The 19,368-nt window shown below is 45.2% G+C and overlaps 1 protein-coding gene across 8 annotated transcripts in view; it reads left to right on the top strand.

Moving 5' to 3' along the window:
* Positions 1–19,368, top strand: part of UNC13B (unc-13 homolog B) — a 232,897-nt gene that overhangs the window by 193,762 nt on the left and 19,767 nt on the right. For 6 of the 8 annotated variants that reach the window (XM_031654840.1, XM_003911544.5, XM_003911545.5 and 3 more), the window contains 11 exons: positions 2,632–2,678; positions 5,987–6,065; positions 8,797–8,871; positions 9,696–9,915; positions 11,214–11,441; positions 12,040–12,181; positions 14,212–14,381; positions 14,821–14,936; positions 15,282–15,445; positions 16,100–16,250; positions 17,979–18,047. In XM_031654840.1, the coding sequence (XP_031510700.1) occupies positions 2,632–2,678; positions 5,987–6,065; positions 8,797–8,871; positions 9,696–9,915; positions 11,214–11,441; positions 12,040–12,181; positions 14,212–14,381; positions 14,821–14,936; positions 15,282–15,445; positions 16,100–16,250; positions 17,979–18,047 (1,461 nt within the window). Of the gene's footprint in view, positions 1–2,631; positions 2,679–5,986; positions 6,066–7,671; positions 7,678–8,796; positions 8,872–9,695; positions 9,916–11,213; positions 11,442–12,039; positions 12,182–14,211; positions 14,382–14,820; positions 14,937–15,281; positions 15,446–16,099; positions 16,251–17,978; positions 18,048–19,368 lie in introns of all 8 variants that reach the window. The other 2 variants (XM_009188557.4, XM_009188558.4) reach the window with 1 other exon arrangement.

Raw genomic sequence — 19,368 nt, forward strand, 5'->3', positions numbered from 1 at the left:
GAACACTGTATGTGTGTGTGTATGTGTGTGTGTGTGTGTACATGCACATGTGCGTGCATGATCTGTGCCTCTGAGCTTTGGCTCATGCAGTCTATTTTTCTGAAAAGCAGTTTGTGTGCATGCTCCTTGCTTGTGTGTGCTCCTGCAGATATCCCTGGAGCACATTGTGAGAATGTGTGTGTACTAGCATGGATGTGCATTCAATGTAGCATGTGTGTGCTTATACTTATACCCAGTTTGACTCCCCCAGACACTGATTACCCTCCTTTTCTCCTACTCTGCTCAGTGTGTGTCCATTTTCTACCTGTTGCTGCAAACTCTGGCGTATGCTGTAAAACCTTGGCTGAGCCTAGCACGCATGTGTACTTTGTATCTGAGAGCAGGCTTTGCTGCAGGCATTTCGTGCCTCTTACCTGAAGCCCTAAGTGTGAAGGTACTTGTGCTCTGAACAGGCTTCCTGACCTCTCTGTTGAGCACAAGCTTCTGTAGACCTGTTGTGTGGTTTCCCCAAACCATATGAATGCATAGTATACTAATGCCCTGTGCTTGCAGGCACCGGCTTTTGAAGACCATGAGGATTTGCTTTGCCTGTGATTTGGGCCATAGTAAACATTGTGAATCCTCCTCAGATGAGTTTCTGCAGATCACTATATACTCTGAAGCTTGTATTCTGAAGCCATAAGCCTAGGATCCATGCTCACCATGTGTTTCCTTCAGACACAAGTTGTATGTGCTGTGTGTGCAGGCTTTTGCAGACATATTGTTATCCCCTCTGAGCACAGGAAATGTGCATGATCTCAGGCTCTCAAAGACTTTTTGTGACTTTGTTTCCTTAAGCTCGGTGGTTTCTGGCAAATATCTCACTCTAAGTAGGAAATAAGAATCTGCTGAGTGTGGTGGCTATTGCCAGAGGGAAGATAAGTTCTGGTTGGTAAGATCTGGGGATTTAGGGATTGGCTCCCCCACACTCAACCCTTACCCCTTCCATAAGCAACCTTAGAAGACTTGCAGTTGTTGGCCGGGCGCGGTGGCTCAAGCCTGTAATCCCAGCACTTTGGGAGGCCGAGACGGGCGGATCACGAGGTCAGGAGATCGAGAGACCATCCCGGCTAACACGGTGAAACCTCGTCTCTACTAAAAAAATACAAAAAAACTAGCCGGGCGAGGTGGCGGGCGCCTGTAGTCCCAGCTACTCGGGAGGCTGAGGCAGGAGAATGGCGTAAACCCGGGAGGCGGAGCTTGCAGTGAGCTGAGATCCGGCCACTGCACTCCAGCCTGGGTGACAGAGCGAGACTCCGTCTCTAAAAAAAAAAAAAAAAAAAAAAAGAAGACTTGCAGTTTTTCTGTTACTTCCCACCTACTGTTGTTTCTTGTATACTATCCTCATTGTCTTTTGCTTCAGCCACTTCTGGCTGCCTTTTGGACCTGGCCCTCCCATTACCAATATCATCCTACCTATAGAAAGGATAGGAGGCAGATGGGGTGGAATGGGGGCTCTGGGCAGTAGGGAGATAGGCTTGGTTAAAACATAGACAACCTAAGAGGAGTCTTAAATCCAAAATTCATGTGAGCCTACTGCTGACCCAGGTAATTCTCCCTCACTTTTCCATCACCGTTAGCTCTGTCCTGTCTGTCCCTATTTTCCTTTGTATTGCCTCATTCTATCCATAACTTCTCCCCACTTTAGCTCTCCAAAACATCGCTCACTGTTCAAAGCTAAGCACCTTAATTTTGCCTCCCTTCTGGAGCTCGTTTGCTCCAGGATAGTTAGGAGGCAGGGAAGTTGTTGGGGGTGGAAGAAAACAAGGAGGGGCAGGAAGCCCCAGACCTGTTAGCCTGAAAAAAGCATGTGCTATTGGATCTCTGGAGCACTCTGGCAGCTTTGGAACTCTCTGCATGCCGCTTGAAGGATTTGCTTTTGTTTATTGTGTTTTCTTTTGGTACAGAAACCTTTAAAAGGTGATTTTTGAACTGTTCCCTTCCTTGAATTATTTGGTGCCTCAAGTTTTGACTTCTCATTCTAGGGCCTATAGAATTAACTAGAATGATAATCCAAGTGTCTACCCTGGGTTCTGTTGTTATATAGAATTTATTAAATGGAGAGAATATACTCAGTGTCAGTGAGTCAGGGGTTCAAGGCACCCAAACTAAATCCAACCACAAAATGAAATAGGAATCCAGAGAGACCAGGTCTGACTCTGGGACATTAAGGAGTTTAGGAACATAGCTGGAAGAAGATTGGACTGTATATGAAGGTGTTCTTTTGCTTTAGTGAGGCCTGGAAGCCTACATAGGCCCTTCTCCTGTGCTTGGTTTACTGCTGTCTATACCAATGGCTCATATAAGAGTCATATGAGTTCTGCCATTCCAGTAGACTTTAGTCCTGGGACCTCAGTGAGCCAAAGCTCCCTTATGCCCTATTCACCAAGGAGACAGGTATACCACTCATTTTGGCAGCCTGCTTGTTGCCCTGGCTGATCAGGACATTGGTTTAGATGTCAGACAGGCTGTCACCACATGGTGAATGTGACTTACACTGCTCTGGGCTTGTATTCTACTGCTCGCTGCTTGGGTTACAGGCAATCTCCCATCTTTCCCAGGATCTAACTTGTTTCCTCTCTCTTTTTAAAGATTCCAGATGATGGTGACCCCTCTCTGCCTCAGTGGCTCCCAGAAGGGTAAGTGATTCCCTGCAAGATTTCTGTTGATTGTATTCAGTATCTCTTGACGCTTTTAGCTTTTCCCCTGAGAAGCAGGGGAAACAGCTTCATAAGCTGCATCCTGGGGAAGGAAAAGGTTCCACTATAGGTTGGTTGCTTCTCTGAGGCAGAGGAGAGAACTCTGCTGACGGATTCCTCGGACGCAGAAGAGGGATCTTTGCAGAATGGTTACGCTGGGGCAGGGAAGGGAGCTTTGGGGCCTTCTCATCCTTGCCTCTGTAATTTCTGGTCCATCTTTTCATAGTGGTGATATACCCTTTAGGTAGAGCAGAGAGAAATTAGAAAAATATCTGCATTTGGAAACATGCTCTTTCCATTTCTTTTGTTTTTTAATTTTTGTGAGTGCATAGTAGTCTATGTGTCTGTGTCTATTTATGAGTTACATTAGATATTTTGATACAGGCATACAGTGTGTAATACTCACATCAGGGTAAATGTGGTACCCATCACTTCAAGCAGTTATCCTTTCTTTGTGTTACAATCCACTTATACTCTGTTATTTTAAAATGTGCAATAGATTGTTGTTGACCGTAGTCACCCTGCTGTGCTATCAGATACTAGACGTTATTCATTCTGTCCATTCCACTGTTGATGGTGTGGCTGATTAAGTTACTCCCTAGGCTTGGTCCTGTTCCAGCTGTTGTGAGTCATCTACTTATTCCATTCCACTGTAGTCAGGACATAAGTAACATCCCTTTCTGAGCTCTGTATGTTCTGTCTGTGCTTCTTGTTTGGGAGTTTCAGACCCATGTGATTGTACCAGAGTCATTTTAAGCTGCTCAATGTGTTATTAAAGAGAGAAGAGAGTTCAAGTACCTTCCCATTCCCCACTCCTTCCCACAAATATCACCAATTACTTATCTGTACCTTCCTTTTCCCTTTTTCCTACGAAGGCTTCTGACATCAGAATTTTCAGTAGTTGCTTCCTCTTGTGGCCAGGGAAGAAGAAAGATCAGGTAGATGGTCTACTACATTTTTACATGCTCCTTTCCCTTGCAATTTGTTGTCTTTAAAAAAAAAATTTTTTTTTTTAACTTTTGTTTTAGGATCAGGGGTACATGTGCAGGTTTGTTATATAGTTAAACTCGTGTTACAGGGATTTGTTGCACAGATTATTTCATCACCCAAGTACTATAACAATAGTTATTTTTTCTGCTCCTCTCCCTCTTCCTACCCTTCACCCTCAAGTAGGCCCATGTCTGTTGTCACCCTCTTTGTGTCCATGTGTTCTCATCATTTAGCTCCCACTTACAAGAAAGAGCATGCAGTGTTTGGTTTTCTGTTCCTGCATTAGTTTGCTGAGAATAGTGGCCTCCAACTCCAGCCATGTTCCTGCAAAGGACATGATCTTGTTCTTTTTTATGGCTGCATAGTATTCTGCGGTGTATATGTACTATATTTTCTTTATGCAGTCTGCCATTGATGGGCATTTAGCTTGATTCCATGTCTTTGCTATTGTGAATAATGCTGCAGCGAATATACTCATCCATCTGTCTTTATGGTAGAACACTTTATATTCCTTCCTTCCGGTATATACCCAATAATGGGATTGCTGAGTCGAATGGTGGTTCTGTTTTAGTTTTTTGAGGAATCGCCACACTGCTTTCCACAATGGTTGAATTAATTTACACTCCTACCAACAGTGTATAAGTGTTCTCTTTTCTCTGCAGTTTTGTCAGCATTTTTTTTTTTAGTTTGTCTTCTTTTAATCAAGAGTGAATCATTGAATGAGCTACTGCCTTCTTTTATTGAAAGATTGTTTATGTTAAAAAAAAAATTTCTTGGATTAAGAGATACATATTGTAGTTTCTAGAATTAGCTACAAAGTTGTGGCACCAGTTGCTTCAATGATCTTTAGTTTTTTTTCCTTCTAATAATTGTAAACTACATACATGTCAATGGGACATATCCAGACTATTTTTAAATGTAGCCATGCAGTAGTTTTCTAAATAATTCCCTATTGTCTTTCTTCCTTTTGTTTCACCTTAGTCCTTAGAAGCTGTCCTAAGTATAGAACTTCCCTCGGTCTGGTAATCTCATTAAAAACAAAGCTCTCTGCCTATGTTCAGGGAGTTAGTTTATTAGAAATCAGCATATTGAATGGCCTGTTTCAACTTCTGGACTTGACCCAATTTGTGGTTCCATTCTTTGCCTAGATAGCTACAAGTACCTACTTTTTCTGTTGGAATATTTCTGTCTTTAGACCAGCCGTGGTATACAGCCCAGCTACCCAACTTTCCCAACGTCTTTGCTCTCATTAAAACCGGGTATATGAGTTCTTTTCATTAAGGCCAGAGAGTTTTTTGTTGCTCATCCATCTCATTTTATAGAGGTATCACCAAGGCCTAAAGTGATGAAGGAATTTTGGGAGAAGACATAGTACATTAATAGACGAACTGGAGTTAAAATCCAGGCTATCTCAGTGTAATTTCTTTTGGGTACATTTTCTGTTTTTATTGCATATTGTTATAAAAGAACAATAAAATTAATCAGTATAGAAAAGGTATAAAAGTTTTAGAAATATCCAGCTGCTGTAGCTGTAATTTTTCCCCAGGCTCTATTGATGTGTCCATAGGGCTAGGCCACACTCACAGAGTCCCTTTGCTGTTTCCTTCCTAAATGGTGTTTTGTTTTGTTTTGTTCCCTTAAGTGGTCTGTTGGAAGTCTCCCATACCACCTCCCCTGCTTCCACTTGATTATGAGGGCTCCTTTCTCCACGGAGAAGGCTTTTCTTCAGGAGGCCTAAGTAGACAGAACTGGTGACTCTTTTACTCTTGGTTGGAGATGGTGTCCTTCTATGTGCCATTATCTGGTAGTCTTACTCACCTAGACTCTTGCCGTAGAGCCACCTTGTGGGTTCTGTTCTAGCACAGCCTTGGCAAGACTTATCTTTGAGGAGCAGTGTCTTTGCCTTGAGTTTGGGGAGAAGCCCTCTTGAGTGCCAATTACTACCTTGCCTTATGGAGCACAAAAGTGCCTTCAGATAAACTGAAATGCCTTGAACTATCACTGTGGGATAAAAGAGGCTCAGTCCTCAGCTGAAACTGTAAGAGACACTGAGGGGTACTGTGAGAACAGATTCTATTGCTCACTCTTCCATGGCTTTATTTCCCTGACTTTCTGTCTTCCCTTCCGGTCTCAAAGGCACATGATAGAGGTCAGTTCATCTTCCTCTGGGGAGAGGGAGAGCAAGGTGAATGGAACACTGAACACCAGTTAACTCAAAGCAAGACTGAAGGTCCTGACGTATTTCCTTCTCTCCTCAGGCCAGCTGGAGGGCTCTATGGCATTGACAGCATGCCAGATTTACGCAGAAAGAAGCCACTGCCACTTGTCAGTGATCTGGTGAGTGAAGACTTTTGTGCAGGCATAGGCAGTAGCCTTGGGGTATCCCCCATTGGGCCTTGACAAGCTGTCAGGATTGGAAGTCGTCCATTTAATGACTCAAATTGGTCTGATGATCAATCATTTAAAGCCTTCTGAGACTTAGCAATGGCTTCACAGGGACTGTGTTCTACCTCACTCCCTAGTCGGAGTCCTGAATTTATTAGCTCAAGCTCCTATCTGGAATATTTGTGGCTTGGGCTCTCAAAGTTAGGATTTTGTGTCTTCCTATAGGCATCTAGCTCTTACAGGTATCTCTACAGCCTTCTTTGATGACCTGTAATGGAAATTGCCTCCAGCCCTTGACCTAGATCACTGAGCTTGGTATGGGATGAGCATGACTAGAGCTTGATGCCTTCTTGGAAGTCAAGCAAAAGTTCTTCTCAAGACATAGGCTTTCGAGACTATCTCTGTAACCTAGTGTCAGGCGCTGAGAGGCAATGATAAAAATTTGTGGAATTGAATTGAAACAGGCTTAAGAGTTAAAGCTGATTCCAGGACCTCCTCCCATCCTCCCAGGATGACCAGAAGCCCCATTCTGGGTCATACCTTGTGAGGCACAAACAGCCCAAGGAATTTTCTGTAGCCTTGTGGGTAGTTGGGGGTGAAGTGAGGTCCAGGCTCTCTCAGAGCTCTAAAGCCAGAAATAGGGTGTAAGGGTTCAGTTAAACATGAACCCTTTTCGCTTATTACCATTTTCTGTTTCTGTTTTCTTTTTTGCTCTCTATTCTATCTATTGTTTTTCCTATCCACTCCTCTTCCCTCTTCCCCATTTCCTGCTCCACTAGTTTCTCCCTCCTTAGTTGACTGAAAGTATCATCTGCCATTTTCTCTTCATCATTTTTCTTCCCTTCCATTATTTCTTACCATTTGTTCATCTTCTCCTTTCTCTCTTTCTCCTTCCTTCCTTCCTTCCTTCTTTCTTTCTTTCTTTCTTTCTTTCTGTCTTTCTGTCTTTCTGTCTTTCTGTCTTCCTTTCTTTTCTTTCTTTCTTTCTTTTTCTTTCTTGAGACAGCATCCCACTGTGTTGCCCAGGCTGGCCTCAAACTCCCAGGCTCAAGTGATCCTCCCGCCTCAGCTTCCCAAAGTGCTGGGTTACAGGCGTGAGCCACCATGCCCGACTCCTCCTTTGTAATGTACCTCTTCTACCAGCTCTTCATCTAGCTGGTTGAAGATAAATTCTGATGCCGTCTCTTCTTCAATACCATTTTCCTTTCCTTAATGTCTCTCATCTCCTCTTTTTTCTCTTCCTTTTCTTCCTACTTTTTTTCCTCATCCTTTCTCACTCTTTGCCCACAAGCAAGTATCCAGTTTATTTCTTGCTCTCCCTCTCTGTCTTTTGCCCTATCTTTGGCTTTATGGCATAATACTCCTTAGAGTAGGTGCTCTAGGCTTTGGGTCCTAGCCAGTAGTCTGGATTGAAGACAGTTTTTAGTGGACAGATGCAGAGTGGATTGGGAAATGCTTTGCACTATACAGAAGAACCTCTCAGTTGCCTCTGAAAGTTTTCATGCCTTTTCGGGTCTTTAATATCATGTTGTTCCTTTCTCTGCTGTCCTCTACACAGGCTATGGTGAGTGTCTCCAGAGCCCTTTCCCAACCTCTTTAAAAGTCTGCATCCCTGGCTGGGTGCAGTGGTTCACGCCTGTAATCCCAACACTTTGGGAGGCTGAGGTGGATGGATCATGAGGTCAGGAGTTCGAGACCAGCCTGACCAACATAGTGAAACCCTGTCTCTACTAAAAATACAAAAAAAATTAGCTGGCAGTGGTGGCGGGTGCCTTTAATCTTAGCTACTCGTGAGGCTGAGGCAGGAGAATCGCTTGAACCTGGGAGGCGGAGGGTGCAATGAGCTGAGATCGCACCACTGTACTCCAGCCTGGGTGACAGTGCAAGACTCCATCTTAAAACGAACAAAAAAAGTCCGCATCTCAAATCACTTGGGCCCTTCCCAGCTGTTCCTCCTGCTCAGGCTGATATTTTGACTTCTGTCTTCTCAGTGTCCTCTGCCTTTAGGAAACCATGTGCCTCTCCAGGGGCTGCCCCTAAAGCTTGGGCTTGGCAGATACATGGGGCCCCTTATGCAAGAGCGTGGCTAGCAAGGTAACCCCAGCTCTCAGACTTAACTCCCTGTCCTGCTTGATTTGACTGAGGCTTCAATGCCCCTTTCACTTGCCAAGTGCCCTACATGTAGACCTGCTGGCCTCTGCAGCCTCCCAGAGATTATATGGGCTTGGGGAGGTGCCAAGGTATAGAGGTTACCATGGAATCATTTTTCTCCATGATGGCTCTTGAATGTGACTTTGACAGAGTTGTGTGTCTCTGTTATTCTTAATTACCTTTTTTCTGCTATAGTTCTAAGCTTTTCATTTTCCTTTTCCTTCCCATAAACAAGGAGTTTCTGTGGGGTAGGGCACTAAGAAGAGTGAGGGAAAAAGAAACTCTTTGGATGATAGATACCCTGAAGAAAGTGCTGTTCTAACATAGTTAGAGAAGCCCCCTGAGGGCCTTGGGTTTTGCATCTTAACCTGGGACACTTGTCACCTGTTAGGGCCGTTGCTGTGAGTGACAATAAAAATAGAAAGTACTGTAGTAAGCTATAGTCAAGTGGCTTTGGTCACTGAAGCTCCCTTCCCAGGACTTTGCCAGCCCTTGGTGGTGGTCAGGGCTAACAGCAGATCTTCCCTCACAGTCACTGGTCCAGTCTCGGAAGGCAGGAATCACTTCTGCAATGGCCACACGCACTTCTCTTAAGGACGAAGAGCTGGTAAGTAACCCATGTGCTTTCATAAGTCCACTGGCCTCAGGACTGGTGATCATCTCTGTAGTCATACAATTAATAACTGGGAATTCTGGGAATTCAAGAGTGCTGGGCACACATTGCTGATGAAAAAGACAGATAGCATCAGGTGTTAGTTTTCCACACTGGGTAAGGCTCTAAGCAAGTCTAGATCAGAGGGTAAGCCCAAGTCTCATGTTGAAGGGTGTGACCGCTGAACTCAGGGTTTTATGATGGACCAAGTACCTTCTGTTTTCTTAGAAAGTGTAAATGCTGGAACAAGGCTCAGATTCAGCATCAGGTCCAACCTGCGTTGGACAACCAGGAGCACACTATATTGTGGGCCTCATTCTGCTAGGCTGGGCTATGGGCTGGGCCAGGATAGAGCATCTTCTTCATTGCCAGAGGAGACATGAAATCAAGGTCCTGATTGTCCCACAGGGTCTCAGTTCTGGTATCTCCCTGCAGAATCCAAAAGTCATGGGGAACAGCCATGGTGGCTTACGCCTGTGATCCCAGCACTTTGGGAGACCGAGGCAGGTGGATCACTTGAGGTCAGGAGTTCGACAAGCCTGACCAACATGGTGAAACCCCGTCTCTACTAAAAATACAAAAATTAGCCAGGCGTGGTAGCATGTGCATGTGATCCCAGCTACTCGGGGGCTGCGGCATGAGAATTGCTTGAACCTGGGAGGTGGAGGTTGCAGTGAGCTGAGATCGCAGCACTGCACTCCAGCCTGAGCAACAGAGCAAGACTCTGTCTCAAAGCAAACAAAAACCAAAAATCATGGGATGGGGTATGTATCTTTCAGAAATCCCACGTGTATAAGAAAACCCTGCAGGCCTTAATCTACCCCATTTCGTGCACCACTCCTCACAACTTTGAGGTCTGGACAGCCACTACCCCAACCTACTGCTATGAGTGTGAAGGCCTCCTCTGGGGCATTGCCCGTCAGGGCATGCGCTGCAGTGAATGTGGAGTCAAGTGCCATGAGAAGTGCCAGGACCTGCTCAATGCTGACTGCCTGCAGCGTGAGTGCCCTGTGGGGTGAGGGGCAGGGAGTGAGGCAGTAGGGGCTCTGGAGGGGCTCTCCAAAATAGTCTGTGGCAAAGAGCTGGGATGGCTGAACCAATCATTCCCCCAGTCCATCTGATTCTGAAACCCTATCCATTTCATTCTCCCAATCCACCTGATTCTGAAACCCTATCCATTTCAGAGAAGGTAGGATTCTGAATCAAGGAGCCTTGCCTTTCCAAATAGCAGGTCTTACACTACCTTCTTAAGCACTTTTAGGAAAAATTCTTTGAGCTTTCTGTGGCCTTCTAATGTAGCTAGAATCTCTTCTAGGATTCAGTTGATCCCAGAGACTGAGCTTTGCAGTGTATACAGCACAGCGGCCTTATAGTCCAAATGACAAAAGCATCAGGATCTGAGACTAATGAGAGGAAAGAAATAGAGTTTTGTGGGGTTCCAGGCCCCACAGAGGAACCTCCCGAAGCCTGGAATCTAGCACTCAGGGAAGGCAGCATTCATTGCTTGTTTTTAGACAATAGTGCCAGAAATAAAAGTGTCAAATGAATCTGACAGACGTCCAAGAGGAGAGTATGCCAGACCCCCACAGCCTTGGCTAAATATATGACTTGTCCTGCCATGATGGAGTGGGGAGAATAGGAGCAGGAAAAGCAACAAGTTCTTGTCAGAGAAAATGGTAGGGGTCAAAGTTCATATCTCCTTGCTACCCTCCTGCTTTGCTTGCACTCACTGTGGCTGGACCCCAGGAAAAGCAGGGGTGAAGGAAGTGGAAACTATTTTCCTGCTCTCCAGACCTCCCAGGTATTACCGACAAGCCAGGCTGTAGCACTGAAAGCTTTAAGGATTGTGCTAGGAGAAGGGGAAGGTCACCTCTAGACAGACCCACAAGTACTTCATTATCCCAAGGACAGCTATGACATATAAAAGGGGACCAGGGAGAGGCCTTGAGAAATTATTCATGGAAAATGTCCTTTGAAGAGCCTCAAATTGGTGCCAGTGGCATGGCTAAGTTAGACATGAAGAGACAGGTAGGACAGAGTCAGCAGAAGAGATGGGCTCTGAAAAGACTGCCTGAAGACAAATGCTAGTAATGACTTGGCCAAAACCCATCATGAAGAGGTGGCAAGTGCAGGTTCCAGAGGGCCTTTGCCTTAATTGCTAAGAAGTAGCAACCAGGCTGGCTGCATAGTTTCTCCGCTGCTCTGCAGCCTCTCCTGGGCCCCATTCCTCAGCTCAACCCTTGGTCTGGTAGGTGACCTGTTGCTTAATCCTAATTTCTGTTCCTGGCCACGTTCAGGGGCTGCAGAAAAGAGCTGTAAACATGGAGCTGAGGACCGGACCCAGAACATTATCATGGCCATGAAGGACCGCATGAAGATCCGAGAGCGAAATAAGCCAGAGATCTTTGAAGTTATACGGGACGTCTTCACAGTGAGCAAAGCTGCCCATGTGCAGCAGATGAAAACAGTGAAGCAGAGTGTACTGGATGGCACCTCCAAATGGTCGGCCAAGATCACCATTACTGGTGAGCAGGCCACAGTCTGAGGGGACAGGAAGGCCTGGGCTATGGGAAGGAGCCTGGGGAAGAAGCATCCTGAGCATGAGGGAGCAAGGGATTGGGAAGAAAGAAAAAGGAAATCACTGGGAAGGAAAGTCCTCATTATTCATCAGTCCTCCTTACCTAGACCCTGGTGCCGGAGAGGCAAGACTGCTATCTGCAAACAACATGAATCATAATACAAGGATTTGCTAACAACCTAACACTGTAGATTGGCTAACAGTTTGATATTACAAGAGGTGGGGGGAGGGGGAAGGGGAAAGTCAGGGGACCAGGGAGTAGTTAACCAGTGGTTTGCTAACTGGGTGGGGCTGAAGCATGTATATATCAGAGGGTATAAGGACCAGTGTAGAGACAAGTGGTCAGTTAGGGGTTGGGTAGGGAGATGGGATGCTTGGGCTTTAAAGGAAAGGCTCGTGGCCCAGGAAGAAGAATAAATATGGAGGAATGGGATTATGGTATCTGTGCAAGGAGCATAGACTGCTCTAAGATGGAGAGCATATGAGTAGTGCTGTGGAGGGCTTCTGACCGACTCTGAAGCCTCCTGTACATGCTTGGGTTGCAGTGGTGTGTGCCCAGGGCCTACAAGCCAAGGACAAAACAGGATCCAGTGACCCTTACGTGACTGTGCAAGTCGGCAAAACCAAGAAGCGTACCAAGACCATTTTTGGAAACTTGAATCCTGTTTGGGAGGAAAAGTTCCATTTGTAAGTCACAGAGAGCTTTGTCTTACCTGGGACTGTGTGTATTGGGGGAGCAGGATCACATCCTGCCATTCTGGGCTTGAACTTGAAGATTGGGCAAAGGCAGGGGAGAAAAATCCATTTCTCACATGCTTTGCTCAGGCATCAGCCATTCTTTCTCCGGTTTTCTCATGACCTGTTGTGTCAGGGTTACTATGCCCATGCCCTGTCTTCACCAGGGCTATTAAAGGGGCCCTAGGGCACCCCATCCTGCTTTTTCTAGCAGTAGAAAGATTTTACTACTTTACTGCTCAGTGACAGAACCAGGGACTGACTGCCTTATTGTACCTCCTACCCTTGCCTAGGAAGGTACAGTAAGGTTAGGCTCTCGTAAGGAAGGCTGTTATACAGAGTGGGGAGGGAGTGTCCTTGTCCTAAAACTGGGTAATTCTGGCTTGAAAGTGGAAATCTGGGTCCTGAAGTTGCTGTTTCCCATAAAGGTAGTGTTTCTTCCTGCCTCAGCTTCTACCCTCACTGATTTTTTTATTATCTCACTTTCTTATAAACTATTTCTTATGACAGTAAAGGATGGTTATTGAAAAATGACAAACTAACATCTGGAGAATCAACATGCTTTGTCACTCCCCAATAAGGCCTAGGGTCCAGATTTTGGATTTGAATCAGCCAAGCAGGCTGGCTATGTAGAGGCCTCCTTCTGTTGGCTCCTCAGAAGATTCATGTAGAGAGGGATTAGGGCCAGCATGGTGGCTCACACCTGTAATCCCAGCACTTTGGGAGGCCAAGGCAGGCAGATCACCTGAGGTCAGGAGTTCCAGACCAGACTAGCCAACGTGGCAAAACCCCATATCTACTAAAAATACAAAAATGAACTGGGCATGGTGGCAGGCACCTATAGTCCCAGCTTACTCGGGAGGCTGAGGGAAGAGAATCCCCTGAACCTGGGAGGTGGACGTTGCAGTGCACCAAGATCATGCCACTGCACTCCAGCCTGGTGACAGAGTGAGACTCCGTCTCAAAAAAAAAAAAAAAAAAAAAAAAAAGGATTAGGATATAGTAAAATTAATCTCTAATCCAGAGATAATAGCTACTAGGAGAAGCACCTGTTTGAGAATCTGAATAGTTCCTGCTTGAATTCTTCTTATGACTAATTTAAAATCAACTAGCTCTTGGTCGTTTTTGCCCACTTTTAGTAAACAGTTTTTTAAGCTCATTTTCTGTACAAGACACTATACATAAAATAGTGTATCTAAAAATGAATAGAACAATCCCTGGCTTCAAGAAGCTCATTGTTGATGTGTCTATTATCTTCCCACAGAGTGGTGGTTATACTGTAATATTTTAATGGAATGTGGAAAGATGTCATAAGAACATAGGGAAAGGAACAGCAAATTTTGCCAGTTACAACTTTTGGGTAAAACAACAGAACCCAGAAAGCAACAGTTGGAGAGGACAGCTTGAGAGAAGACCTGGGAAAACTCCTTTCTCCAAAGCAAACCTGATAGAGAAGATGACATTTCAATGGGATATGATAGGATAATATAGAAGCTCACCAAGCACGTAGTTAGGCAGATGGGGGAGTTAGATAGAAAGCTAAACAGTTATAACTATATGGGCCTACCATGGGCATGTGTAGCATCTTTACTGACTTCATGTCTTAGGCTCTGAGGATGGAGCTAGCAGTTGCTTCCTGGAGCTCCGTGGCATATCTAGCTGTTTTCCTCTTGGTGTTGCTGATACAGCTAGCTGTATAGGAAGTCAGAATTGACCTGAATTACTCTTCCCTCCACCCCTTGCCCTTTGTTCTAGGACAATAAGAACTGTACAGTAGTAGATAGAGCCACCCAGGCCGAGGAATGAAGAGTCATTTGCTGGGATAGCCCAACTTTTTTGGAACTTTAGTACTGCTGTCCTCTGACGTCTCCACTTCCAGGCCCTCAAGTGCAGCTGTCAGAGCTTTTGGGAGGGAATAGGAAGTAACAGGATTTGGCGCTACTGGGTCTGCCCCTAACAGAGCCTGCCTAATTCTCTCACAGTGAGTGCCACAACTCCTCTGACCGCATTAAGGTGCGTGTGTGGGATGAGGATGATGACATCAAGTCAAGAGTAAAGCAACGCCTAAAGCGAGAGTCCGATGATTTCCTCGGCCAAACCATCATTGAGGTTCGGACCCTAAGTGGCGAGATGGACGTCTGGTACAACTTGGGTGAGGAAACTGGACCCAAGAAAGTTGTTTGGAAGGGAGAGCATGAAGGGGACCTAGGAATAGTCCTTCTACCAAAACCACCGTTTGTCCCCAAAGCATATCTCTATACAGAGCCCGTCTTACCTGCAAAGAACTGACTATGGGGAGGGATGGGGGACAGAGGAGTGGCAGTGGCTGCAACTCACTCTGGCTGAACGTTCTCTGGGTTTCAGAAGGCCCTTTATTCTTCATACTAGTGCCTTTGTCGCCCCTCCACACTCCTGTTCTCCTACCCAGCTAGTTCAAGGGTTATTTGTGGAATATATGGTCACTGGAATGATTCACCCTATATGGTGAGTCCTTGGGTTGGCCCCTTCTTTTCCTTGGGTTAAGCCAGAATGGAACTATCTATGCTGTCTAGTTGCATTGGTGTCAATCTCCAGTCTTCTTTCCTTCCTAGAGAAGAGGACAGACAAATCAGCCGTCTCAGGGGCTATCCGACTACAAATCAGTGTGGAGATCAAGGGGGAGGAGAAAGTAGCCCCATACCACGTGCAGTATACGTGTCTCCATGAGGTGAGCCAGCCCTTGGTAGGTGGGGGATCAGAAAGCAGTGCTGGGAGAGGCCTTTGGCCATAAGTAGGATTGCTAGGTGGTTGGAGATCCGAGGCCCATTTTAAATTTTATCCTTGACTCACTCTGCTACCCTGGAGAGCCCAAGTGATTGAACCCAGACTACATTCTCTTCCACTAATGTCAGAACAGCCTACTGGGGCCATAGGAGGAACTGAGCAATGACTGGAAGGACAGAATTTCTGTGGAAACTTCCTTATTCACATTCTCCTGGGCTTTACCACCAAGTTTGTTTTTGTTTTTCATATGTATTTAACCCATTCCCTTTCTCTGCTCTGTCTTCTGCAGAACCTTTTCCATTACCTCACAGACATTCAGGGCAGTGGAGGAGTCCGCATCCCTGAAGCTCGAGGAGACGATGCCTGGAAGGTGTACTTTGATGAGACAGCCCAAGAAATTGTGGATGAATTTGCCATGCGTTATGGCATTGAGTCCATATATCAGGCCATGACGTGAGTCTCTGCTGGGGCGCTGGGAAGTGGCTACTAATCACTGGGGTGTCTAACTAAGGCACACTGACATGGTGGGCAGGTCCTTAGTGGGTTAGCATGCAGTGATTCCTTTCCTTTCCTCTCTGAGCTGGGTGGGATAGTTCTGTACCCCAAGGCAAGAAGGGTATACGTAGAAAGGGAATGTTTTGTCAGTAACTCACAGAAAAGGGAATGTTTTGTCAGTAACTGCCTCAGAGTTGAGGGAACTCTGCAGGGAAAAAGGCATGTGAGAGTATGCAAGGACAAATCTGCCTAGACATCACAGGCCTGAGCAGACAGGATATGTGTGCTCATGTACATGTGTTTGTGATAGCCGGTCTGGCCTAGACTGGCCTGGGGGTCAAAGAGGACACTAAACTGCAGGGAAAGCAGCTGTGTGTGGAGTCAATCAGGACTCTTTAAATGGGAATTCCAAATTGCTATGAGAAGCAGAGTAGCCTTTCTGTTAGTGATGCTGCCCCTAGAGCTGTGCACAGAAAGCAGCCCTAGGCAAGCAGAGGGCAGCAATTGCCCTGACTGTGCTTCACTTAGCCCATAAACTTTTAATGAGTTCCTGCTTGGCTTTTGCTGCAAGCCCTGAAGAGTCTTTGAGGCTGAGGGTGCTGTGTTTTTCAGGCACTTTGCATGTTTATCATCCAAGTACATGTGTCCTGGTGTGCCAGCAGTGATGAGCACCTTACTGGCCAACATCAATGCCTACTATGCCCACACAACTGCCTCTACCAATGTCTCTGCCTCTGATCGCTTCGCAGCCTCCAACTTTGGGGTAAGTATCATGTAAACACATATGTCTGCATTGGTTACCAATTAATAAAGTTTGATTTTCTTTTTTTTTTTTTTTGAGACAGAGTCTCGCTCTGTTGCCCAGGCTGGAGTGCAGTGGCGCGATCTTGGCTCACTACAACCTCCACCTCCTGGGTTCAAGCAATTCTCCTGCCTCAGCCTCCTGAGTAGCTGGAACTCGCCCCCCCCCCCGCCTCTTTTTTTTTTTTTTTTTTTTTTTTTTTTTTTAAAGCAGAGACGGTGTTTCACCATGTTTGGTCAGACTGGTCTCGAACTTCTGACCATGTGATGCACCCACCCTGGCCTCCCAAAGTGCTGGGATTACAGGCTTGAGCCACCACACTCGGCCAAGTTTGATTTTTCTTGGCTGGTCCTGTAGAGTTGCTTGATGTGCTTAAAATTCAGGTAGCTACCATTTTGATAGACGAACCTTGTTTCCTTATGGGTATGCAGACTATACTAATAGCCTCTCCACAGACACAAAGAAGAGAAGGTGGTTGGGGGTGGTACCACCTGGGCTTGGCCAGAATCTCTCTGGGCCAACAACTTGGTTGAGTTACCATATTCCATATTCTTCAGTCTTGCAGGTCCACAAATGGACTTTTAAAAATCTTGTTCAATCTGTCTGTGACGGATTCATATTACTTGAGTTTATATGAGACTGATGTCTAAGCAACGATGCCAGTGTGCACTTGAACCTGTCCCTTTTCTAGTGTCTGGACTGTTTTCCCTATCCAGGGTGTGCCCTTCCTGGGTTAAGGTACCTGAGAAGTTGAGTCATTACTCAAAATGTCACCTGACATTAATTCAGTATAAACTAGATAAAATCATTCTGACCCAACACAAAAATGACCATTTTGGGCATAAAGTTACTGGTATCACCCCAATTCACTGAGTCTGTGAGCCCTGATTTTTTGGTACTAATGAATTTTTTGTTGTTGATAGAGTCTTTCTGTAGATGTGTAATGTATTAAGCCAGTCAAATATTTGTTCCATTTTGCCTCATCTCATTATGTATTGACTTAATCAATATCTACTCATATAATCAATATATGAGTTCTAGGAGTGGGATGCCAACATCCTGCAGGCATATGATTCCATGTTTAATTATATTTTTTCTATGAAAATCAGCTATTAAAATGGTATATGTTAGATATTTTAACATTTAAAAAGTATACACTATGGGAAGTGTGTGTGGAATGTGGTTTAAAGAGAGACCCCTTCAGGCCTGCCCTGTTATCTTTCAAATGCATCAGTTTCTCTCTCCCATCATCACTGCTAGGCTGTGGCTGTATAACTGTTATGTACTACCCCGAGATAAGTCAGGAGACCTCAGACTCAAGAGAGAATGTGTTTGGAGTTTCTTCTTATCTAACTGAGATAAGTTACAGTCCCAAAGGGATAGAGATGCACTGGTCGTGCCCTATTTACTCTTGGATAATCCAAGGAGCCTTTTCTCCTCCCAGGGACTTGGCTTTGTCCTTGCCAGTGTGAGATTTCCCACATTGGGACAGAGCTGCAAAGAGATAGAACAGGGACTATCTATCTCATTACACTGTTTGTTGTTCTTCCCATGGGCAGGGATGTGTCTCCAGCCCAATGCCTCCCAACTCTTTCTACTCATCCAGAGGTGGTTCTGTTTCTGTTGTAGTTTAGGGGACTCAGACACAGGTTCTCTTTTTCTTCCCCATTATTTGTTTCTCACCCTCAGAAAGAGAGATTTGTAAAACTGCTGGACCAGCTACACAACTCACTGAGGATCGACCTCTCTACATACAGGGTGAGTGAAGACATGGCTGTGGGCAGGATAATAGATATCAAGCACAGTCCCAGAGAGACTGTAGGCCAATCTTGGCTGTAAAGATTGAGGCCAGGGAAAACTGGTCTGTGTCATCACATCCACGCAAATGGCCAATGCTACTGACACCTGTGGTTCTTTTAACTCCAGGGACCATGTGGTGTATAAATAGCAGCAGGTATGGTTACTTTTTATGGACAGTTGGCTTTCCAACCTCACTGTTAACACTCTACTAAACTCTCTGGTGACATTCTCATTAGGGAGTTTCCTGAGGATAATCTCTTCCAGGAGTACCCTTTTAAAAAATTAGATACCTAATTACATTTCTCTTTTGCATTTTTCCATACTCTCCTCATTTTCCAGGGGAGGTGTGAGAATCTGGCTAGGGGGAGAGAGAGTAGCTTGGCTTTTGCAAGTAATTTGTATCAGAGAGCATGTCCATTTGTAGTATAAAGGGAGGAAATAGGTGTAGTAGGAGGATGGGTACCTGGGACAGGACAGGATAAGGAAATGGGCAGTTTCTTATTTCCTCCTATGTTAGATCTTAGAATGGCTTCATTACTTGCTTTAAAGTGCTGTGAATTTTCAGAACAGGCAATATACGCACATTAAAAAGTAAGTATAAAAACAACCTTAAAGTTAAAAAGAAGTGAGGTTTTAATTGTCTGCTCGAGTGCCCTCCATTTGCACAAATAATGGACAACTGACTGTATGTCTTATATTTGGCATATAAGTAGCCATTTGAAGGTTTAAAAACTGACCATTAATGTGAAGACAGGCTCAGCATCTCCCTTCAGCTCTTCATAGCAGCTCCCTCCTAAGACTCATGTCAAAGTGAATGAAGTAAGGATGGCTGGAAATTCCTAAGGAACTCACTCCAAAAGCAGTTCTGCTCAGAGATCTGCCATCTGCTGGCTGCAGAACAGTAGAAGAGCTGGGGTCTACTGTACAAAAAGTACAGGTCCTGGACCTCAGTTTGGCCTGTAGTGTGGCTCCACTTATATTCCAGGATATACAGTTAGATTGTAACTTTTGAAGAAGTCACTGTTGGTGTGTAAGAATCTTCATCCAAGAAAAGCATGTGTGTAAGTGTGTGTGCGCCTGTGTGTTCCTTTGTACAAGTTCTTAAACATTGCATGGGAAGGAGGACTGGAGGGAGGGTGTGTTGCTTTCTAGGGTGGAGAGTATTAACCCCTGCTTTTGGCAAGAGCCTGTTTGCATCAATAGAAAAAAGAGAAGGAGACCTGTAACATTGCAGTGTTTTTGGCCAGCTCGACTAGAGAAAAACCCAGTAGGTAGCAAT

Source organism: Papio anubis, chromosome 13 (assembly GCF_008728515.1).
Source record: "Papio anubis isolate 15944 chromosome 13, Panubis1.0, whole genome shotgun sequence".
Classification (NCBI taxonomy): domain Eukaryota; kingdom Metazoa; phylum Chordata; class Mammalia; order Primates; family Cercopithecidae; genus Papio; species Papio anubis.